Consider the following 25,399-nt stretch of genomic DNA (forward strand, 5'->3'; position numbering starts at 1 on the left):
ACCCGAAAATATCCAGACTGTCGAAAAATAAATCATCACCAGCCCATTTCTTAATTAGGAGCGTCACATCTTCAAGCCGCTGAGCTCAAATGACAACTAATGCAGCGTTTCTGATTTGTATCCCTGTTAAGCCATATGCTGTCTCTGTCCCGTAAGTGCACAGAAAGACAATTCCCGTCCATGTTTTCTCCCATGTAATGAAAGAATGAGGGCCCCAATCGAATTGTAATCGGAGAAGCTTTCAGGTCGTCAAATATCGAGCCAAAGTGGCAGGTGCCAGTTGTAGCCTGGCCGCCTGGCTGATGTTCTCCCTCTGTTGTCGCTGATGCTTAGAGGACTTCATTGAATGTGGGCCACAATGCATTTCAAGAAGTTTAGTACTTGCCAGAGAACAGGTGGGAATAGCTAAAGTGTGGATTCAGAATCTGGTTTAGAAACAAAAGTAACCGACAGAGCTGCCAATGTGACTTATGTCAAGCATTGACGATGGTTCCGTGCTATATTGAAAACATAAAACTTTTAATTGTAATGTGTTTGTCTTTGGGAAGGAATCAACTGATAACAATGTAATAATCATGGGTATATGTTTGTTCTACTGCGCTGGGGAGTTTTACTCTCGATTGCAACTTGGCCCAGGTCCTGACAGACCCTGGCCGTGCCCCAAGGCAGATGGTACGCTCCCGGGCAATGCTGACACACCACTCACAGCCTCATGCTTTCTCCTGCTGTCTGCTGGCCATTAGTGCCGTGGGACCGGATGGACATTTTGAAGCAGTTTGCAAATACGAACCGTCTCATCTACATTCATTTGCGGATATGAACAAGGCAAATGGGGGCACGTTAACAGCACTTTTCAGGTTGATTGATGAGGATGAACTATTCTCACGCTTGCCTGTCACTGCTCAACAAATAACTGGATTAAGTAAATATATGAAACTAGCTGACAAACATTAGGATCCTTTATAACCTGAGTTTGCAACTATACTCTTTTAAACATCAAATCTCTGCTAGTACACTCAAGCCAAATCAAAACCTGAAAGCTTCTGGTATGTTGCTTTTGTATCTTTATGGAACTGAAAATGGTAAAATCAAATTTACCATCTGCTTCAAATGGCCTGTGGGTTGTACGTTTGACACCCCCGTGTATAGCAATTTCCAACTTGACACTAGTGTGTTGTGTTGAAATATGCATTGCTTTAGTATCTCTTCGTTCACTTGGAATGTCTGCTTCTGGGTGCCTTGGTTTCCCATCACTAAAATTGGTGATTTGGATAATAGAAAACTGAAATTGTTTAATATTTCCTCTGCAATTATCTGGCATAACATTAAATATGTACCCCAGGGGTATCCAAGTTGTTGCAGTTTTTTTTCCAACTGATCCAGCACAGACAGGTTAATCAATGAGGTTTCTTTTCAAACCAGCAGCACCTGACAGCAATCAAATGGTTACACTTTAAAGACACTAGATTGGTGAAAATGTATCCTCTTTTTCGGTTGGTATGAAAAGTTGCACCCACTGCGGCCCTTGAGGACCGGTTCGGGCACCCGTGTTGTTCCCGTTCTATCGTTTGGACATAGATCGGCCTTCACCTTTGGTTCTGGACCAGTCAATCTCTTATATTTGTAGTTAAATGAAATGCAGTGGAAAGTGATTTTCAATCAGATTTCTCCCAGCTATTCATTCAATTGAGTGGCTCAGTTGGTGAAGCTGATTGCAAATCCTGTTATTTGCTTTCTAAATATCAGCCCTATTGGATAGTGTCAATCTTAAATCCCCTTTAGACTGCTTGGTAAAGCAAAGCACACACTTCTTTCCCTTTCATATATGACAGTTCTTTGAGATTTTATAGCTAAACTGGCCTCTCAGGCACCGTTTGAAGGCTGTGGGCGAGAATTTCATTGCTCACTCGTCCTTCGTTTGTCCAACGCTATGTCAACAGGAAAGGCAAAGATGATGTCATGCTTTTGGAGCAGCTCCGCCCGTAACTCAATCAATGATGCTGTTGTTTCCTGAAGCATGCTCAAACATCCTGCGGCTGACAAGGATCCATAACAAGACAGTAGAAAGTCTTTAAAGACCTTGAGCATGAAATAAGGTTTTCTCGATTTGCGATTCTAGTGGAACCTTGATCAAACACAATACGTTCAAGGTTTTTTAAATTTAAAATCAATTTTCTCATCAGAGATTCAATTAATCATTTAGAGTAATGATGAATCTGAAAATGAAATTTATCATTGTAAGAGATAGATAAGAGTGAAACCAAAAGTTGAAAACAAAGTCGGAATGCTCCATTATTTTATTGATGGAGAATCGCTTGACCTTGCAAAGTGTTTCCCTTCATACAAAGGCTAAATATAGACTATTTTCCTATTGTTCTCCTTATTGTTGACTGACTTCAGTGACCCACCAAGGCACAAGTTTGTTTTCAAGATGTGTCAACTTTAAAAAGTTAGAGCACAAGTCTCGAGAGCTTTGACGAGGTGTCAAAGGATTGCCACGTCTTCCGTGACGTCATGTACGATGGTTCTCTTTGTAATTTGTAATTACTTTTTGTTTTGCTTTTGGGTAATTTTATTTGGTTTGCAAGATTTGGCAATTTCGCAATAAGAATTTAGTGATTTTTCTCACATTTTTTGGTTGACCTGTTGTCCCGAGGGAATTTAATTGGCTAAATAGATACTCCTCTCTAAATTCATTTTGTCGAGCCGTAAATTATGCATGCACAGATACATTTCAACATTTGTTTGTGTTTTGTAAAGATTCTACAGAGATGAGGAATGTGCCAATTACCAGTTTGAAAGTTTACCGTAATTTATAAGTCTCCGATCGTAAAACCGCTCAAATTTGTCCTACCGTTAAGTTTGTTTGTAGCTTAGTTAAAAACCTCTACAAAGGTATATGAGGTCTGTGAGGTCAAGTAATGTTATGCCAACAATGAGACAAATTACATCACTCAGGGTGTTTTTGTGGGCCACGGCCTCCGACCTCGAACCACTCCACTGAAGGACCACAGTCGGATGGGAATTGATGTGATTCATTATGTTTTCATAGTGAGGGTTACTTATTCTTGGGTCTGGGTTGCACAAGAACCGGGTTTGGCACACCAATCGCCTTCACTGATCCTCAAACATTTGTGCTCACTCGTGCCCATGCGGTAATCAAAATTCACCCGTGATTGATATATATTTTCTTAAGAGATTTGAGGTCGTTCAGGGTCTGAGGTTTTTTTTTACTCGTGTTTGCATTTCAGTATTCTTTTTTGTGTTACCCCTATTTGCGAGAGAAACTTATGTATTTTATTTTGTGGTGCAAAAACAAACCCAGGGCTGTGTTTGTGCTGGACTTGAAACTCACAGAAGCATAACATTTGAGGAACCCATAATTATGTTGTGGCAGAACAAGGCCTAGTTATTTTCCCCAAAACAGATGGAAAAGGGTAGCATTGAAAGATAGGAGAGTTAACACACAGTAGCTGTGAGGAAATTCACCCGTCCTCCTTCAGTCACTATACACGCCTTGAGCGTGCATGCTAAAGATGTCGCTAAGCAGCTTACTCAATTCTCTAAATACATATTCACTTCCAAACACTAAAGCCACATTTCCACCAAGCGGTACAGTTTAGTTCATTTACTACGGTTCAAAACAGGTAAACGGAGATTACACTTTATACCAAATTGACATGTGTAGCTTTCTAAGTTGCAGGAACTCAACAAGTTTTTGTACGTTACATGCAATACAGAATGTATCCTTGTATATAATCGACATAATCTGCATTGAATCATTGGTGAATTCATACTACAGTTAATACTTGTATAAAAACACTTGCCAGTCATACATATTTTCATTACTGGTTACACCATTGTAAGGTTTTACTGGGCGAAGGTTACAATATGGTATATGTATCATAGAATTATTCCAAAGATCCAGTTTTAATTTCTGCATATAGAATGCAGAAAATGTAGTCAAGTACTCAATGAGTGTGAGGTCTGTAATCAAATATGAATGATAGATGAATGGATTATTTCCATCCCTAAAATTGACTTTTCTCCTTTTAAAATGTTGCACAGTTGCTGTATCGTGTTCCAATATTGGCGCAGAAATTCCAACGAATCGTGATTCATTCAATCTTTGGTACTTTCCCGGTTCAAGGAAATTCTCAGTGTTTTTTCTTACATCATTAGTTGCGTGCATATGTGTGTGCGTGCGGCCATATCTATGCTTGATTGTTGTCTCAGCATAGCTTTGATGAGTGATATGCTTGTTTATATTTAGTCTAAATTATTTCCTGACATGCCCATGACTCATAGGGTGTTGTGCCAGTTGTGCACATTCAGGCCGATGTATTAGCATTTGGTTGATTGGACTAATACATCCGCATGTTTGACGCCCTGACATGATTTGAAATTGTCAAGTAGCTTGTTATAGGAGAGTGAAGGTCACTTGGAGCCATGTCTTGAATGGTGATGTCAAAACACAGTCCAAAAATATGAAGAGGCTCTTTTTTTATCAACTGGTGCCATGCATAGAACAACACTGCTGTTTAGCCTCGAGCTTTTTCTGTCACTTTTAATGTCCTCACTAAAATAATAGCAAATATTGACATTTTGTGGAGTTGTAGCGTAGCTTTTACTCAGGAGGACTGCTTTCACACTCCACGTTTCTCTGAAAACTACTGAGAGGTATGGCATGTAATAGAAAATGAACATCTGTTAACATTGCAATCTGTCAATAACAAAAAAAGAACCACAGTAAATCATTTTACGAGTGATATGACCAGACATGATCTCGTTCCAGTATTGCTCGTGCTCATTAGGGTTGCAGATGATGTGTTAATTCAATGGAAAGTGGTAGGTTGCACCTTGGAAATGAGTAATGAATGCTTTCCGTCAAAATTAAAGTACATTTTTCTTAATTTACTCAAATAAAGGTTACTGAGTTCATATAGAGCAATTACTACTGACTTCAGTAACTGAGGACAGGCTATTAAAATGAAAATAACAGATGTTTTATTCTGAGCTGCTAGAGGTGTGCATTACCCGTGTAGTATTGTCTGGATCAGCAGTGAATGTCACGGTGAAATATGTTGCCTCAACAGATAACGATTACGAATACTAAGCCCAAACGCATCCGCATACACCTCCATGATAGACCTTCAGTGTCTAAGGGGAAAGATGGCTCACCATGTGCCTCCGTTCAATGTGTTTACTTTTAAGAAGCGGTATCCTGGTGCTTATAGCTTAGATTTCAAAAATGCAAATAAACCCCCCCAGAAGCACTACAGATGTACACCCTGTTCTTTCCAGTTTTGGGCCTTGATCCTCGGGTCTCAGGACATTCGCCTAATTGCCATCTACCACGCAAGACTGCAATTAGCCCGGCTCGCTGGCCGGCGGGCTGGGTATAAATCTGCCAAATTGCTTGTCCTAAGAAAGTCCAGCATGCCTGCTCGAAGCCTCTACTTTCTGAAAAGTGGGCTTGTCACTGTCGTATAATTAGACCGAGTAGAAGAAAGAGCGTGCTGGAAGGCCGGTTCCGAGATGTTGTGGTGAGCTCGGATATGAAGTCTGTATTACTTTATCTTGTGCTGCAATTTTGTAGATGTCCAGTGCGCAAGCCAAATTATCTATAAGCATGGCAGAGGAGGTGGTATCGCATTGTGTTTAATAGTGCGGAAAAATTAATCTCGTTGCAATTTCACCTTATGCCCCTTGTCATATCCCCCCGCAGCTCATTATCCTGGAGGACTACGCTGACCCTTTTGATGCAGAGCAAGCCGGCGGCATGCAGGTCAACACAGAGAAAGTGACCACTGAGAACGATGGATACATGGAGCCATATGAGGCCCAGAAGATGATGGCAGGTAAGAGGAATGATTTCTTGTTGCACATGATTTTTGGTGCACAGTACACTTGTTTGAATGTGAATTTACATTTTAGTCACTGGAGAATAGGTGAAACGTTGTAGCTGTTGTTGTAAATCTGCCATTTAAAGACTTAATTTTGTTGATTTTAAAGAGAAATAATTAATTATTTCATTTAATATGTTTCTTTTTGTGAGAAAGTTTAATATTAATAATTATTTTTCTGACCATTTATTTCCTATAATTATTTTTTTTACCTGTACATTTTTTAAATGATTATTTTAATCATCTTCAAATAAGGATTTAAAAAAAAAAAATTGGGCGCGCTTGTTCTTGTATAATTGCCTATATCTTAACATTTTTTTGACATACGTTAAAAATTTGAATCTTTGTATAGGAATTATCGTTTTTAATCTGTCATGTGCATACATGACTTTTCATTTACATTTTGCATCCCACCATTCTCACTGGTTCTCGTATTCAAGCCTGCACTGTGACTTGAATTACGCGGATTATAAAGTTCTTGTTGCAGAGTGAGTTTGCCAACCTTTTTCTTCTTCTCTGGGAATCACCAAAGTGCTTCCAATGCCCCAGTGGTGCTTTAACATGACAGGTGCAGCAGGGCGGAAACCAAATGTGTGTCATCAAGGATTGGGAAACATTTTCAAAAGCGCCTTCTTGCCAAAGATGATATGATATCCGCCTTCAAGCGATTTACAGCAAAAAAAAACAGAGAAATAAGGTCGACAGTGCTTCTTAAAAAGGGTTATTTTCCGAGGCACCGCATCGGTGGCTTCATGCTGGGATTTCCTGGAAGACATTTTCTTTCCCTTCTCCTAAGACCACAGTAGTTGCGTACTCATGTAAAAAGTGATCTATACCGATTTGTCACACTGATCATTCATCCTGTGGCTTGGTGAGCAATTAGAAAAAACAAAAAAGCTGCAAATATGATGGAATACGAGTTCAGACATGGCTGATGATTTCCTGGAAAACTGCGAGTGTCTTTCCTTGAAACATGGTGTAAACTTTGAAATGTTTGCATTGATGAATAAAAGCTTTGAGAAAATAGAAATAGCTTTCAACAAAATCCTTGATTTAAACCCGATTAAACATATTTGGAAGGTGTTCCCCATCATTTCACTTGACACTTTTTCAACTTGTGACATATCACAGGTCTACAGCTCGACAAAAGTGTCTCTCTGTGTCTCCTCTACAATTTTCCTCTCGTGGCCCCCCTGACAATATCTTGTTTTCATCTGTCTTACTAGTTTGACCCTGGCCCAGTCGTTCCCTTCCCCGAATAAGGAGGGAGAGTAAAAGAAAGATTTATAGCCTTCTCTCAGCTACTGGTTGCTAGAAAGAAGAAAAATCAGTGCCACTGTTTTTTCCTTCTCCTTTTTTTCTGGCAAACAATTCGGTCCTCAATGGTTCAGGCTGACCTATCTTCAACATGTCCAGTTTTTCTTAAAGCGTCTGCTTTGAAGATTACGTTTTCATCATGTCCCTCTGACCGTATCTCTACTGCAGTGTCATTTTTTACAGATAAAAATGGACAGCCAACGCTAAACATTCACCACATTTCTTATTCTCTGCTCATGTCCAGGATAGTTTGTGATTTAGGCCGATAACGACAGGATGTCATCAATAAACTCCCCCATAAAATGAAATTGATCTGTAAAACTCAACGGTGTATAAAAAGCTGTAGAGTTGTAAAATACTTTTTTCCAATTAATTCTGGAATGAAGAGTGGGAGTACCGTAAATCAGCTTTTCATCGCCCTGTCAAAATATAAGCGTAAAATGGAAAGGGAGTGGAAAGCAGATTTGCTTAAAATGCAATGATGATTCCTTCATTACACAATGCGCACGCCTTAAACACACAAAGACTGCTGTCGTAGCGACTTGATTTACAGGCGCGTTGGAGGGGCATGTCATAACTTCCTTAACCCAAAAAAGGCAAACCTGCCTCATTTCAAGCGAGCCGGATGCCCATCTACAGGCATCCACACCCTGGACTCCATTTATGCATTTCTTACATGTTTACATGTAAACATATTTCCAACATGCCCTGCTCTTGCACTTACTTTTTATACTCGAGATTCTTTTTTGTAAGCTTTCACTTCCATGCAAGTCCTGTTTTGCCCTTACTTTATTTAACCTTTATACACTATACACTATTCATGTAGACAAATAGATACAAAAATATTCAAATAAAAAAAAAGATAACTTTTAGAAGCACACACACAATGTTGTGTTCTCCAGTGACACAGATCCAGCTTCAGCTGCTGGCATGGTAATTCCTGAAATACCAAAGCAACTAACTAATCACAGGTGGAGCTGCCGGAAGAGACACCACTTTTGGTTTGTTAGTGTCACGAGGCAAGTGGGGTTTCAGCTCCATTCGTTTATGAGTTACAGTTGCGCAAAACAAATTTTAGAATTTGCAATGAAATGGGCTACATATTTGCCTTATATACATTCACAATCATGCATGGCTGAATGTAAAATTCTTACCATTTAAGTGTTTTCTTTTGTGGTCTGAATAAAGGATTAAATATTCAAATTTATTACCTCGACAACTATCAACACAGTAAACAAGTACCGACATTTTGTCATGACATTACTACATCTTTAAGTACTAATAAAAATGTGTATTTTGATTCTAATATTTTGACAGAATATTAAACAAACTACAATAACATCTTTTACAATCTGTTAATGCTGTTCTTCCATGTTTACTCTAACTTATTGCCACACTACTGATATGACTCATACGCCAACGCTAATAAAGTAGTTGCATCACCAGCATCAGATAACTTTAAATCTATCGCAGATGTATAGTATTGGCACCAGTATTATTCACACTGTGACATACTTGTTAAAATAAACAAACAGAAACACCAGATGCTAGTGAGCTCCAATGCCTAATGCAAGTTTGTTAACTATTAGCTGCATTTTTATGGTTTTTAATCTTCCATTTTGCTGGGGGCAAACTTTAGATAACACTTATCAGCCAGAGATTTACAACAGGTACGTAAAGTTTGTAGTTTCTTTCACCTGTTCGGAGCCATGCCAATACTCCATTCCCTCAGACAATATAGAAGCTGTAAAGACTTGTTACGCTGACAAGTACATGGGGCGGCGTTCGTGCAGCAAGGTGGGCTTGCGTCAGGCCATTTCTCAATGAACACGGACACATTAACGCCCTTCATCCACTCTGCTCACTCAATCTGTCAGGCACTGTAAAAAAAATAGTGACATTTCTCCTCAGTGCAGCACACTGTTGTGCAATCAGCTCCCGCGAATTAGCTTTGCGGTCCTGAACGTGTCTAAATACATGTACAGGCGGAAGCTGACACATGACTCCATGACTGTATCTCAGTGAGGTTTTAGATCTATGTGACTGAAATTAGGAATTTATTTTTCTGACACCTTTGTTCTTTTTCTCGCAATGATTGGGAACAACTGCTCTTTCACCTGGTCACTTTGTTGAATAGGGCTGTTATTTTTTCGAAGTTATGTAGATGGCAATACGATGTAAAAAAAAAAGTATATTCCTACACAAATATTTTATTCTGTACTTCTAATTGAGTACTTTTGTAAGTAGCACAGGAGGTGTCAAATATTTTATTCACTCACACTGTGTCAATATTGGTTTGTCCTCATGCTGGAGGTTATCGTCCAAGGGGGAAGGGAAAGAAACCCTCGTGTTCCACAATGGTTGACTCATGTTAGTCGGTAAACTGCTTGGAAATATCTACTCGAACACTTCCGATGATGTGGAGCATTCGGTGCCAGGAGGTCGAGTCATTGGTAGCCCCAGAGTTAGCTGCTTGCGTTTCTCAGGAAAAGCTTATTGTTAGTTTAGCAGATCCAATACCGGGAATACTATCAGCTCAGGAATGTCTCAGATTCTTCTCCATGGATGGAGCTCAACTTGTCATAGCTGATGGCATCTTGTCCTTCTTTACACAATTTGAGACTGAGTCATCAGTCATCAATCTCAAGTGACAGATTAGTTTTAATGATTGAACATGTATTGCAGTATTGACTTTATGACACATTGGAATGCTTCAGCCTGGCTCGTCATTTTGTCTACAATCGCAGGTTGGGCTAGAAACAAGCTGGCCATTCGTGTCACATTTTCATTGTCGTAGCAGCCAGGGGCTGACAATTAGTTATACAATCATCTGACAGACTGGTCCTGGTGATGTAAAACCAGTGCACCATATCCCAGAGGAGTTGTCAGTCTCTCTATATTAATGACATAAAAAATGGAAAAAGTGTCTGTCATAAATTGTAATCAGTCTTAATGAGTAAAGGAATTGTGCTTGGTGATGTATTGCAAAGAGTAATGTGTAAGAATTGCAGCCTTTATGAGTAAAATTACTTGACCTTGTTGCCACAATCTGTGTTTTGCTTCTATGAGTTGAAGCCTGTCTAATCGCAAATCTTAAGCTTTTCCTCCGGTTGTTGTGGTAACAAAAGCGGGACTTGCCCTTAAAAATTGATAATTTCAGGAAAACAATTTAAAAAATAAGGATTCAGGTACTGTTAATCTTTGGGGTTAGTGACAAGAACAAAATACATTTCTCCTTTAGTCTCTGTGTGACTTTTGTCCCAGCTTGCTGTCAACATGATTTTTTTGTTTACATTATTCATGCTGCAACAACACTCAGAAGCTGTGTAGCACACTTCCCACGCATTTCACAAAAACGCAGACAGACGCAGGTATTACAAGCTGAGATTTGTATTTCAAGACAACACACACTTCTTAAATATGTCTCCCTCTCTTATAATTTTTGTTTTGGTGCTGCCATCTTGTTGAGTATCAAGTGGTAGATTAATGATGCGAGCGCAGTAGCTTTCAGAGGGGACTAGATTCAATTATGTTCCTGGCAAATGCAGTGTAGTTGCTTAAGAATGTCCTCTTTGACAGCTGAGGTTAGGAAGACAAAAAGTCGCATAGAATTCTAATCATTGTAGCTATTCATGCCATTTCATGGTAAACCTCATACTGTATACTGAAAAAAAACAGTAGTGTGGTGCATTCAGTTTTCTTCCTTTATCCAATGTTAACATGACTTTAAGACCAAGGTGCACATTGAACTGTTTTGTGACGTACCATTACCCCCACTTGTGAGTGTCCATCTGTTGCTGTCGTGTACCCCAACAGCTGTAGCATGTAAGGCGTCCACTTGCACACCCTTCACGACAAAAACAGAGCTTTGTCACACTGCACTGTCAACAAGCCCGATGCCCTCTCTTAACCCTAGCGTGGACTCACACTCTTACAGACACATACGCTTGCCATGTATTTGAGCCAGCCATCTGCTCCTCCGCTGGTAATTCACTCTCAACAATCAACCTCAAGTCAAGTAAGAGCCTGTGACTGGAAGACACAAGCTCTGACTTGCGGGCACTTGGGGGCAAATGGATACTTGACATATCCGATGACCCGCAGGAATGCGTCTATGTGTGAAGTGCGGCAGCTGGATAAATCTCTATCTTGCGTAGCTCATATCAACGCATGCTAAAGCGCAAAATCCCCAAACCGGGTATTTAAGTTTCGTTCATCTTTTCTCTTAAAATGAATGATTACAGCCCACTGTGACCTCTGTCGAAATGGCTGCCCGCCTTCCCCGTACCCTTTCCTTCTCCTCAGCCACCCAGCTGTAAAGCATGGAGTCTGGCCATTCCATTCATCCAACCTTGGCTTGGCACTGCCTACCACAGTAGGATAATATATGCCAATCAGAATGTGCTGGCCATGATGCAAGCTTCCTCTCTGCCTTGCTGCTACATTGCAACTGTTTATATGAGTGTGTAGGTCATGTGATAGTTGACAGCTAAGTGATAAAGCGATACATGGTTAGGAGTGCCCTCCATACAGCTGCTGAAATAGTGACAATTACATGATGTATTATGTGTAGAATACATTGTTGCTTTTCTCAACTGTCCAAATCCATGACCAATTTCACAACTTAACATTTGTAGAATGATTTGACTTGCCAACTTGCAATCAAATAAAAAAAAATACATAACTCAAATTTTAAGCATGAACCATTTAAACATTTTTTTAAAAATGTAGGTTTATAGGGTGTGTTGCCACCCTTTCTCTCGGCATGAACGTGTGTCTTAGTATTGTGAATCCGAGTTTTGTGATTTCGATATGCATATCATTGCGGGCTTTGAGCACATTTTCCATTATTTACTTTGGAGAGGACGTGCTGTTGTGTGAAAGGACAGGAAAATGCTCCTCTTGGTTGTGTGCAAAATGAAAATTCAATCTTCTGTGCCTGTCTGTCTGGATAGACAACACCCTGTTGACATTTCGTCCACTTGATTTTGTTTTCACTGAATCCTCACTGGCCATTTTCCCCCCTCTGCCTCATTTCCAAGATTGACTTCCTTTCTTTTCTACTGAGTGTGTACTGCATGTTTGCCTCAGTGCATGCTCGCTTTCCATTATTCTACCCTAGAGGCAGCCACCCGGGAATCCTGCTTACATTTCCATAGACTATACACTAAGCCCCTTACAGGACACTTTGTTGTCTTATAAAACAACTTCTCACTTTCTCAAGGAGCCAATTTATTTGTGACATTTACCCAAGGATGACCTTCACTTTCTCAGACACATGTCCTAATGTCTCCTCTGGCCCTTATTATTATAACCTGATCCCAAATGTTATCCTTTCCTCTTTATAAAACAATGTGTACGGCATCTAATTGATTGTGGTATCCGTCTCACTGTAAATTGGAGTCTCTTGGTTTTGAGGCAGCAGATTAATTAGGAGAATAAACCAACGCCACATTACAACCTTATCACAGCAAGTGGAGTGTGTCTTCCAAGTGTCAAGATGTAATTATGCTGGAGGTTTCTATTCACTGGACATTAATCTGCCAAACATACCCGACTAAGCTGTATATCGCCAATACAATAAACACTGGGGTAGTTGGATGTCCATCGTAACCACTCAGACAAACATTATTGTACAATACTTCCTTGTAAAACTGTCATCAGGTTACACGTTAACACGCAGCAATGGGCAAACTCCAGCAGGGTGTATTTTCCCCCTGCAAGTTTTAAGAATATTTAGGTGTAATTTCAAACATTGTAAGGTTTCTGCATTTGTTCCACTTTTTCTTAAGCTTTTTTATTGCTTTTTTTGTAACTTCCGAGGATTATGCTAAACATTCAAGTTAAAAGCACTCTTGTCACAGGATAAGTTCTGTGCATTTATTGCAAGTTTTATTTTCCTTTTTATTGTCCCATTTTTGCAAAGGCACTCTAAACTTAAGTTTAAACTAAAGCCATGGAAATGTCACAAAACTCCAGCAAATGTCAGTTTAGAAAATAAAATGACCGATACTATATGGAACATGGATTTAGTTTTATGACAAATGTGTTTTTTTGTTGTAGAATCATTTACCCAAAACTTTCCATGTTGTACCATTGTCATTCAAATTTCATATTGGTTCAATTGAGCACCAACACAGCTGTTGAACAAGATGGAAGTGTTAAAATACTATTACTGCACTATTGCTTTTTCGTTTTTATTCGGCTTTTGTGTTACAATATTCCCCTCCAAATTCTGGAAGAAATCTTGAAGAGCATTCACACAATCACTCAATCTTGTATTTCAGATATGATCGCTTCAATTATTCCACTCTGACGGTGACCTATTCATACATATTCTTCTGTTCTAAATGTTTGGCGGCTTTGTCGATGAATATTAGACTCTTGACAGCAGCTCCATGTGACCTTTTCCCTTCATTACTTATTCCATCAAGAGGATAATTACTTTGCGGAAAGACCCATTGCAGGAATACGTATAGACAGCTTTCATTTGGCCCACATGACTACCATTCTGTCTGCCTACGTAGAATACAAGCCTGGCGGTCCTTCTGCCTTAGGCGCCATTCTGTCTTAGCTTCAATCTCATCTTATCAATCATGGAATGGGCTCGCCGGTGCAATGAGGTGAGGCGCTGTTTCTACTCAGAGGATGGCTGCTGGGGACTTCAAGGGGTTGTAATAGGATGGGGCTGTTAATTTGATATGGTGTGTGTGGTTGAGAAGTCTCATTAGGGCTAGTGAGGTGCTCCTTTATCAGGGAGTTGTAATAAAAGTAATGGAAATGAGGTATCGGGGGTATGTTAGGTTTCTGTTTTGTTTTTGTTTCCTTGAATGCATTCCATTTGTAACCAAAAACCCCATGTTAGTATTTGGGTTTCACTTCTACATGCTGGTTACTGTAGAAAATTCCCAAACTTGAAATATTATCAGCAATAATGAATGAGTCAGACCCAAGAAAAACAATTTCTCTTTGGTGTTAAGGTAAAAGAGGGGCCCTGTTTTTCAAACACTCATATAATAACTATGATGTTACTTTAGATACTGACTAGTTGACACAGAAACAACCTAACATCTGCTTGATTGATTAAATTTACAAACAGTTACCGATATTTTTAATGTTTTTGTAATCAGTGAAAATCTACATCCTTAAACTGTTAATACAAGTTAGCCTTCATTTTCCAATGGTCCCTGTGAAGGGGTCGGCAGAGAAAATGTTTTCAACTGGTGCTATGCATAGAAAACGATCAGTTTAAAAGAACTATTTTCATTTTGCGCTGAAGTGAGTGACAGCTTGCAACCTGGCGAGATGGAAATGTTCTACGCTGGAACGCTATCACCCCTTAACCTGCACGACTGAGAATTCATTTCAATTTTGCCGTTGTGTTTTTCTGACAGCTGTTTGTTGCAGCGTGTGGCCTCTTTCCCCTTGTGGCCTGGCGTACGATGAGATGCGGACACGGACGGGATGAATTATTAATGTCAAAAGCTAAATAAATAAATCTCCCTTTGCCAAATCCAATAAGGTGGATATGATTTGGCTGTCAGAACGAGGCGGGCTGGATAGGAAAACCTTGTGCATCTCATGGCGCCGCAAACCCTTACTTCAGAACGTCTCTAGATAATTGACATGTTCTCCGTATTGACTTTCTGGTGATTAACAAAGCTTTGGCCAGACAGGAGCCCAAACCTGGCTCCTCGGAGTGGCTCATTGGTACCTCGCGGGCATGGCTTTTTTGAGAGCTTTGCCATAGCACTGAAGTGTGGTAAACCTCCAGCTTAGTGATCTGCAGTTACTTTTTGTTATGGATGAAACACCACAGTAGAACCTTAAATTTTCTTCTTTAAGCCTGTAAAATAGTACTCAACCAACATTTTGGGTAAAAAAATTTTGATTCCAGATGGGTCGCTGGAGTGCTCGGTCGATGAAAAGGGCCTACAGAAAAAGTGTACTATTCTATGCTTACAAAAAAGAAGCAATAGAAAAAAAGGCTAACCTACAGTTCCGAGATGGGAATAATGTTACTGTCAGTTTTTATGCTCAAAGGGCATCCAGATGGGGTTAACCAGTACCCCTCAAACCTCCCCAGAAGTCCCTAAGCGACCCACAGGCGTGTCATTTCAGGTGAGATTGGCGGTACATGTCTAGTGGAGAGTGCAAGGAAATACACCCCAGCAGGATGCTGGCTACCTTTTGAATGGAACCTGTGGTAATCAAATTAGTCCAAATGCAATAGAATCTAGGAACAGGAACAGCTGGGCCATTGAGAGCACACAGGATGTCCTCGGCCACTTAATCACCACCGCCATTGTGTCTGCTGGCTACTCTTTCAGATTGGAATCAGTAAAACAAAGGAGAAAACGTGTTCGTCTATGAATTGCTCCTTTTGGTATTGAACACATTCATGTATACTGTACTTTGTATTATGTTTTGTTGTTTTGGACAGTTGAGGGTAGAATTGTAAATGTTTTGGGAATTACAGTGTTAGGGCTGTATGTATGCTATATTATTTATGTTTAATTATTATAGCCTTCTTTTCTAAAATCCAAAACGCGTTCCGTTTATACACATTACTTGTACCCTGTAGTTTCATCTTGGAGGATAGTTGCACACCCTACTGTTTGGGAATCCCTGAATTTAAGAAATATTCCAGTTTCTACCGCTGTCAGTCAGATTGTTTGTATTTTAAGGGAATTTTATCCATTTGTGATTGTATTTTCTCTTTTGGGTTCAAGAATTATAACCACAGCACATTCTGTCAAAAAAGCGGTCAACACCACAACAAAGCAATTGAACTGTCAGCTTCCATTCCTAAACACGCATTATTTCCTAAAAAGAGCAACGATTTGGCATGACTATTCTATCTGTTAGAACACAATAATTTGCAACCCAATAAATATATGGGTTTAACTTTCCAAAAGTTGAAAAAAAAAGATGGAAAGATGACTAGTATTCCAAATATGTCTGTTTCGACATGCGGCCTCTGGCATTCACATGGGGCAATTTGGGTCTGATGAGAATTGATGCATCCTATTCTGCCCCAGTGCCTATTTTTGGTAGATAGTGAGGTTGTCTTCCAAGTGAAGGATTTTCTTCATGCGGAACACGCTCATGAGTTTTGCATAAGCGGTTTTGAGGGTGCAGTGTTCCACTTATACTCTTCTGTCACATTCACCAAACCTTTCTCTCATATGTCTGTGACATAACATATGCAGTCTAAAACTCCAAAAGATAGAGCCAGTAAGCACCTAAGCATCTCTTGAAGGGATGCTGATTTTAGGTTTGCAAGATATTTGAAAGGATAGACAAATCAATGTGTAAACTGATTTCAATTCCAGTCTTTCTATTTTTATGCATAAAACTAGTGCAGAGTCTGCATCCCAAGGCTAAGCACAGCTCTTCCTTCTCATTACCTTATGGATGCATTGCATTTTTACGGGGCCTCTACCTCAAGGTCCATGGGGATTCCTGAGATGATTACATTCCTGCATGCTGCTAATGCTAATGTTGATTCCTGCAGGCATGCACTGTACGATATCATGTCGTATACATCGTAAAATGTTTCAACCTTTTAAGGACTGACTAAGCATGCCGTGTTTCATGAGATGAGATGTAGGTTTTTCATAGTTGAGTCATGATTTATACCAATAAATTCTTCTTGTTGCATTCGAGCTGATATCCGATAACAATGATCAGCATATAGCAGTCGCGGGGGTCTGCAGCTTGAGTAATTGAACCCTTTGGGGCTTTATAGGACTACGCTTGGGTGACGAGTAGCATGACCTAGTATTTCCTGCCTTCTGAGGATGCAGACAAGGGCCTGGCGGGTAATTCAGGAGGAGACCGGGTGGTGGTCAGTGGGGTGGGGTATCCACAGCGAGCACAGCAGTTTTTTTTGCCACATCCATGTGTGATCCATTACTCATTTAAGCATCTCTGTTTTCACCCCTTTGGGAATTTTATCATGCCTCGATTCATCAACGTTTCCTTACACTTCCAGCAATACCCACCTATCAACCCCCCTCCCATCTCCACTAGCATTACAACCGCCTCATTGTAATGGATCTGCTGACCTGATGTATGTGATTCAAGGATATTTTCTTTACAGTTAGGAAGCTTTTAAAAACAACAGAAAGATCTCTCACAATTTATCCTGAAATACCAGCAAATTCAATAGCTCAAATTTGCATTCCAATGCTGTAGTTTGTCCTGATACTGACAGGAAGGGTTTAAAGTTTCAATCTAGAGTTTGGGATACTTCTGTTTTTTCTTTCCGTTTCCCAGCGGGGCTTGGCATGATTTACTGCAGTAGGTTACACAGAGACAAAAGTGAATTTATGAATGGTCTACCTGAAATAGATTGGAGTTGCCACTTCTTTTTTTTAAATTCACTTTGCACCACTCCTTTTGTGTTTTTAACTGAACTTCCTGTTGTCACTTTCTTTATTCACAAAAACGCTTGGCAACATAACCTGCTCCTCAAGTTTATGAATGTAAAACAATATTATAGTGACAGAGGCCACATCCGGATGTTGTGACACTTTAAACAACAACATCACCCATCTGTTAAACTGGCTTCCTAATGGCCTTATTGAACCCTTGTCAAGCAGATGCCAAACAAACAGACTGTGTTTACAGACTGGATCATTTGTCCATTGAAAGAAGGATGGAAAAAAAACTGCAAACGATGGCGCGCTCAGTGGACAGGTGACACTATGTAAACATTTGATAGGTGATTATTAATTCAGCAGAGGTAAAGACCACGCAAGGTTAAGAGGAGCTGTTCTGCTTATTAATAGCCTTTGATCAGGGTTCACTGCATTATTTAAAAAGTCCAATTGGGACAATGGAAAGTGATGAATCAGGTACTAGTAAGGCTGCCTGCCTTGCAAAAACTACTGACTTCCCATGACGATTAGAATTAACTATTGCCTCAAGTATTACTTAACCTCTTACGCCCTGGCGTCCACATGTGTGGACATCACATTTTTCGCTGTCACAAGACTATACAATGTTAAATTTTGGACTACAGGGGCCTGGCGTCCACTTATGATGTGAACATCGTTTTTATCAGAAACTTCATCATGTAAAAAGATAATTATTTGTTTTTACACTCATCAGATCCCCATTAGCCTTAATATCAATTTATTTAATTTTCTTTCACGCATAGCCTGTCATAGTATTGGCTAACAACTTGTTGCAGTCGGCTACTTGTAAAATCAGAGTGCAGATTGCATGGAAAAACATTACAAGCGGCCATAAACATAATGAAAGCAATTTAATTCTCGTAGCCTTCAGTTCATACACTCAGTTCGCAATAGTAGACGAAGGAGCACAATTGCCCATTTCTAAACACTAATAAATGATTTGGCATCATTTGCCTTTACAGAGAATCAAGGGAGTTAGTGTGATTACGACGAGACCAGGTGCGGCCGTGGCGCGACGAAGCGCTGTTTAAGCAACGGAAAAAATAGGTGATCCAACTGTTCACGCCTGAAATTGATAAATTAGGGAATAAAGGCCATCTGTGTGCGGCCATTAAACAGTCTAACGTGTTGAAAGCACTAATGTTTGTTTAATTAAGCCTTAGGCGACAGGGGCACGCTACAGGTGTTTGCGCTTACTCCAGTGGATCTTGGCGGGCACAGAACTTCATTGCTATAACGAGTGTTCCATAGGTCCTTAAAGTTGTGCATTTTTAAATTGCGTATCATCTGGAATCCAAAGCACATTTCCATCACTTGTCGCTCCGCTGGCTTTTTCGCTGAGGATTACAGCGTACTTGGCGTGCTATCAAACCTCCATCAGGGTGTTGGGGAAAAAATGATAGCAAACCTGAGACCAGCTGTCTTGTCTCATTATGATAATCAACACTGCTGCGATGATGAAGGAACACACACTTGCTGACAGTTTTGATTCTGTGCAATATTTAGCCGGCTACCTTTTGTTTCTAACAGAGAAATCAACTTGGCTTTCAGAATCGGTCAATTAGGTTAAAACTCAATGATAGCGAGGACAACCAGTTTTATTCATGATTACACATTGCGACTTGGGCATGACAATAAGCTGATTTAGGAGTAATGCATTAGCATATGTGTGAGTTCTAGAAGAAATGGGTGTGATTTGTCTTCAGGGTGTTTATCTCTATCGCGTGACTAATATTAAATGATCAGACACAGTGATACGGTCAATTATGATGAAATCTTGTCCGTATCACAAAAAATCTCTGTACTAAATTGACCTTGATCTTTATGTCCCTCAATGGCTCGATTGATATATTACCCAAATAATTGTTATAAACCAATACTGATCTTTTCTCCTTATGCTCGTGTATCCATCCATACGGCAGCCCTATTTGATATTTCATCCAGAAGTCGAGCCTCATCCCCTGTCTCCATTGGCTGAGACAATCACTGTATAACCAGGAAACTTTGAAGATGTATACGTAAGCCGCAGGCTACCTCTTAAGCAGTCATGTATTCCGACAATCCACCTTTCATCCTGACTCCCCGTTGTGCCGTGTCTTTGTTTGTTGACATTGAGAGCTGGAAATGAAGTTCTATTTAGCCAGCCCTCATTTCTGTCCTGCCGCCAGCCCTTCGCAGCCAGTCTTCGCCAAAAAAGTACTCCCGCAGATGGCTCGGAGAGGCACTATACCTTTGTTGTTCCTGTTTGTTCATCACTGCTCATCCAACGTAATGCAATAGCTTGGTGAAAGCCACCTACAATTTTCTGCGTTTGGCATTTTAGCTGCATGCTAAATGCTCAGACACATGAGAAGAAAACAGCCTTTTAAATGATGCTGCATTTTTTACCTTTGTTGGCTGTATACAAATGATGATTCTCATGGGGTGCTATAAATCTGTCTGTGAACAGTTCTGTTCTGCACTCCTGTAATGCTGTTGTGTGAAACAAGAAAATTACTTGTTTAAATTAGAGAAGCTGGACATTTCCCTGCTCATAGCAGCAAATGTGAATATGATGCTAATTAACAAAAACATATACCTTTGTTTTTCTCCTCATAGTGTGGCAGCTTGAGCAGTTTGGCTACCCAAAAACACAAGCTGCCCAAAAAGTTAAAAACAAGTATCTATCTCAATTATTTCGATAATTTCTTCTTTAAAACTTGGTTTTAACCTTTTTATTAACTGTAAGACCACTTTTGGAGCATTTTCCGATAAACTGTATTGTACGTTGGTTTATCCCTGTTTGTGTACCACTGAGAAGGCTGGCCTTCATTTATGCTTCTTTCCATATGCTTTGCATTCATTTCCAAATTGGAAGCTTTCTGACAATGCGGCAGATGGTGGATTGTCCAAACATGTCGATAAATAACCAGGTTCCCCTCTGAGCTTGGCCGCTGTTTGGAGCGGCCCAAACACGCATCAAATGGCAGCGGCCAGCACCCACGCATCGCCGCCCACGCGTCACCTTCTGCGTCCTCACCTGTTCCCTCATGACCTTTCTTTCAGTCATTCTTAGCTATTTCTTTCCTTAACTTGGTCTGCTTCTTTCTCTAGAATGATGCTTCATCTCCATTCTTGATTTCAAATGACATTTTATCCAAAGACTTGCATATTTTTCTGGAGCTTTTTACCACTAAAGTTCCAGAATAATGGTTGAGCTCCAGTACATTTGGATGTCGAAAAACATATTTCCCTAAGGAAATATGATTAAAACAATTAGTTGATTGACTCCTTCCCGACAATGATCAAGTAAAGTCATTAACGATTGTCAAAATGTAGTCTTTGATTGTGATGAATTCCCTTTTCTCCGAGTGATCCTTTCATATTTAAAGTGATGAAATGCCTCTTTCCCAATTGGACTACATTCCACACATGCATGGAGACAAAAGATTCTCTATGCTCTGCTTGAATAACTAATGAATGCTAAAAAATGAGGTTACCTTATGCGGGCAGACAGCTATTGGAATCTAACAAATGATACAATAATCCACCCCACCCCTGCCTCGCCATCATCCTCAGCCACTGCATTATCTTCTCATCCGTTCATGTTTTTATTCATGGCTTCTCCAGCCGTCCATATTTCTAGTCAAGAGTTGTTTGCCGCAACTGGCAGCCTGAAAAGGTCGGCCGCCATTTAGTCAGCGTTGAGTGTTAAATGGGGAGTACATAGCCAGCATGGTGATAAGACGCACTGCCGCATTACTCTTGACTTCTTCAGCACCCAGCTATGAATCACAGGGTAAAGGAAAAAGGCTGACAATTCCTGGAGAATGGAAACCTAGGAGAAGAAATTGCCACCCCTCCCCCAGCTGCCCTCCTTCCTGACAGGATCCCGGAGGCTTCCTGTGTCTAAGCAGGAAGTGCATGAAGTCGCATTCGCTAAAAGTCTCCACACCCACGACTAGACCCTCAGCCCTCAATAGTGTCGATAGTGCCTCTTGAACAGCTTAATGCCCACTTACTCCCACAAAAAAAATCAAAAGCACAACTGCAGAGATGAATGACGATGACTACCCAGTTTGGAATTCTGTATATTTAATTCCTGCAAAGAGAGCAGGCAGATTTCCAATGGTCAATATGGGGTTGACTCTCATATTGATGAAAAATTACTTTGTATTTTTGAAAATTTGTCTACTTCGGAATGTGAGGAAAACCCATCCCTCAAACCCAGTTTAAGTGGAAAATATTTACCATGACTTGCTAAATCTCATGAGAAAAAAAAACGAAGGTATTGACTGTGGCAATCAATTCTGGGGAAAGTATATCGTCCTACAAAAACTGCTGTCATAATAGCCTAAATCACTGCTTAGAAATTTTCCAGCGGTTATTTTAGCATTGCAAGATGGACTGGTTGAAGTTGGTCTAAGTCGCGCTTCACGGTTGCCTAATACCCCCGTTTTAATTTTTTAACGAGTGGTAATTGAATTGGGGGGCAAAAGTGCCCAATTGCGTCACAAACTAGGGACATTTCTTATCTTTTGCTTACCTTTTTTGGACACACGAATGGATAAAAATGTTAGAATGTTAAGATTATTATTGCCCTAAAGATTGCATGTAATGTTCTGGCCAAGAAGTTATTGGAAGAAGAGAACGCCACCATTTTATCTGTCATCATTGGCAACCTGCAAGTATGCAGCCTGGCAAGGCTTTCCAGTCGTCCATAATGACATAGTAGAGTTTTAAGCATGCACGCTAAAACTCTTTGTACATTTTCGCGTTGTAGTAATTACAGTCGGGCGCCGGTGGTGCGTGTGGCATTCCCTTCAAACACCGTGACGTAAAGCGGAGAGACATTCCTCATGCTCACCAGACAAGGGTGCACATCTTCTAAGTTCAAGGTTTTGCTTTTGTTATTTGGTACGGTGTGCTGACGCATATCTGGAAATGACGAATACATGTCGTTTCTTGCATTAATGTTGATTTGTGTAAGGCCAAACGTCGCATGTGTCCATAATACTACTCCTAGCAGTGGAGTACTATTACACGTTAGGACCTATGGTCTGTAATTCTTGAAGCAATCAGGTTATGTTTCATTACGTACGTAGAAGAGAGAAGCTGTCTTTGATAGTGAACCCTATTGTGCATACATACCGCTGCTCCTATTCAACTTCCATGTGAGTTTCCTGTGCAGTGTTTATTGTGGTCTTCCTGAAATAGTGTGATTCAGTGAGGACTTTAAAATTTAGTGGCATGCTGACTGATGTTTGGCAGTGCTGCTGTTGAAATTGATGGAAAGCTGGTGCACTGCAGCCATTCAGAAATACCTCGTAAAACCTCAGACCAGCAAACATTGAGTACTTTTTCTTTACCAATCCATTTGTCCGGTAGGATTTATTTGTGTTGTAACCAACTATTATATTTTAATTAATGTTTCAAAAAAATTCTAAAATCCATTCATTGATTCAGATGTGGTTCTGTGAGGCAACACAAAAAACACCATAACACCATAACTCTTGCCCACTTAAAAATAAAACCAGAAAAAAACATTAAAAAGTAATTATCAATCAACCCAAAGTCAATTTTACCCTGCACTTCATAAAGTAGTTCACTAATCAAATCCACCACTACAAGCAATAATTGAAAGACTTTCGTATCATTTTAATGCATTTTGTGTTGGGTAAGCTTTTTCCATTTTGAAAATATAGCGCCCGTCACTACACTAAGTGTTAAATCCATTTGATTAACAGTGAGCCATATGCAAAGTTATTGACATTTTAGCCACGTAAAACGAAGAAGAAACACATTAATCATTTTAAGCAGCTGCCTTGTCAAATATTGATTCCAAACCCAACAAGGAATTTAGACTTGAAGATTTTGATACACTGTGACAAATGAAGGAAATATAGCAGGCCATTTCATTTCATTGCTAAGATAATTTAAACTATAACAGGGGCAGTCATTTTCCTTTTAAAACAACCAAACAGAAGTAAAAGACAACTAACTTTGGTGTGGTTAAAGAAGTGCCCGGGTCGGATTTTTTTCGGCCCGATCTTACCTCTAATTAAAGAACCGCGACAGTCAAGGTAAAGTGTACTTCAATAAAGTACACAACTACCGATGTTTATTAATTTTTTTTGATGAGAAGAGTTAATTCATCCGCCAAGGCAAAATCTAATTACATGAGTCTGTTTTTAACACTTGAACAAACGCATGCATATGTGAGGAGGGACATGCTCAAGGACATACGCTATCAGCAGGTGGGCTATCTGTCAATCATCTCTGAGTTATTCTCCCCAGTAACTTTTTTTCACTCTGTCATTGTTGAGTTTAACGTTCCGTTAAGCGTTTCATGTCAGTTTGTAAACAATCCCATGAATATACTGAAATAATGAGACACATTTTAATTGCTAGGCATTCTGTACAAAATTGGCACTGTTTATTCAAATCATGGGTCTTCAAACTGGTCCTCAAGGGCCGCAGTGGGTGCAGGTTTTTATTCCAAGCGAAGGAAAGAGTACATTTTCGCCAATCTATTGTTTTTAAAAGTGCAATCAGTTTATTGCCGTCAGGGGCTGCTGCTTGGTTAACTGTGTGTGCTGGATCAGTTGGAACAAAAACCTGCTCCCACTCATTCCTTTGTGGAATAGTTTGGACACCCATGATTTAAATACAATACACAATTGTCTATACAACTTTGTAGGGAAGCACAGCAAGTTGTGTTTAGAAATAAACTACACTTGGAGATCATGTTCATTTGTTTCCATCATGCTTTGCTTGGGGGATGAGATAATGCAGCACCACTGTTTACTATGTTCATGTCACCATTGCTTTATTTACCTTGTATAGTCTTAGCGCACCAATTCTGAGCAATGCCATACTTTGCGCTATTTCCAAATCAATGCAAAGTTGCAAAGTTTCCTTATTGATGTTTTTTGTTTCATTTCTACAATGAATATTCATGCAACTCTTCAATTAATTAAACACTATTTTAGAATTTGCTGACGTTGTAGTCTGCATTTTTCACTCCTAATTAGTCTTTGAAGTTGAGGAACAGTCTACTCTTTATTTGGTTTATTAAGAATCTTCATATCTTAAAGCAGGGTCACACGCAGTTCACAGTACATCATAGGAACTTACTATTATTGTGGAACATTTTAGGAACTTCGTTAGTCTTAATGCGGAACTTACTTCTTTAATGTGAAGCATTCGTACTGAGTGACAGAGAACAGAGATAACAGAAACTGAAGGTACCAAAAAATCAAATGTTTTCTGGTGTCCACATTGTTTGCTACAAGAGGGAGAAAAGTTCATCATTGCAAAACACATTTCGCCGAGTAGGTCCAAATGACAAGATGCCTAATTACCCTTTGAGGAAATATTAGCCAGAGACTATAAATGCAACTGGGGAACGGAAATTGCACGCCATAATACACCTGAGGCCAAAGTGTAGCAAGATGGCGCACCGATAAACGCGATGATACCATTTCAAATCGTAGAGACAGAGGTCCGTGAACTCTGTAGTTTGTATGCCAAAGCTAGCTTTGAATTGAATGGCCCAAATAGCCACATGGATGAGGGATCACTTGGTAACATACTAGATGGATTGAAGAGAAGGGATGTGAGATATAACAATGAGCATAGATGATAGGAGGGTGAAGGATAGGTAGGTAGTAGACATGAGGATAGATAGATACTATAAATAGATATATGGATCGAAAGGTAGATGGGTAGACCGACTTGATACATCTTTAAAATGAAGTGTGAGGGTCCAAG

At 39.9% G+C, this 25,399-nt stretch overlaps 1 protein-coding gene across 5 annotated transcripts in view; it reads left to right on the top strand.

Annotated features, from left to right (window-relative positions):
- The window catches only part of shf (Src homology 2 domain containing F), a 66,764-nt gene that overhangs the window by 12,001 nt on the left and 29,364 nt on the right, over positions 1–25,399 (top strand). For all 5 annotated transcript variants that reach the window (XM_077623076.1, XM_077623041.1, XM_077623049.1 and 2 more), the window contains exon 2: positions 5,729–5,861. In XM_077623076.1, coding sequence (XP_077479202.1) covers positions 5,729–5,861 — 133 coding nt within the window. The remainder of the gene's footprint in view (positions 1–5,728; positions 5,862–25,399) is intronic.

Source organism: Stigmatopora argus, chromosome 2 (assembly GCF_051989625.1).
Source record: "Stigmatopora argus isolate UIUO_Sarg chromosome 2, RoL_Sarg_1.0, whole genome shotgun sequence".
NCBI lineage: Eukaryota > Metazoa > Chordata > Actinopteri > Syngnathiformes > Syngnathidae > Stigmatopora > Stigmatopora argus.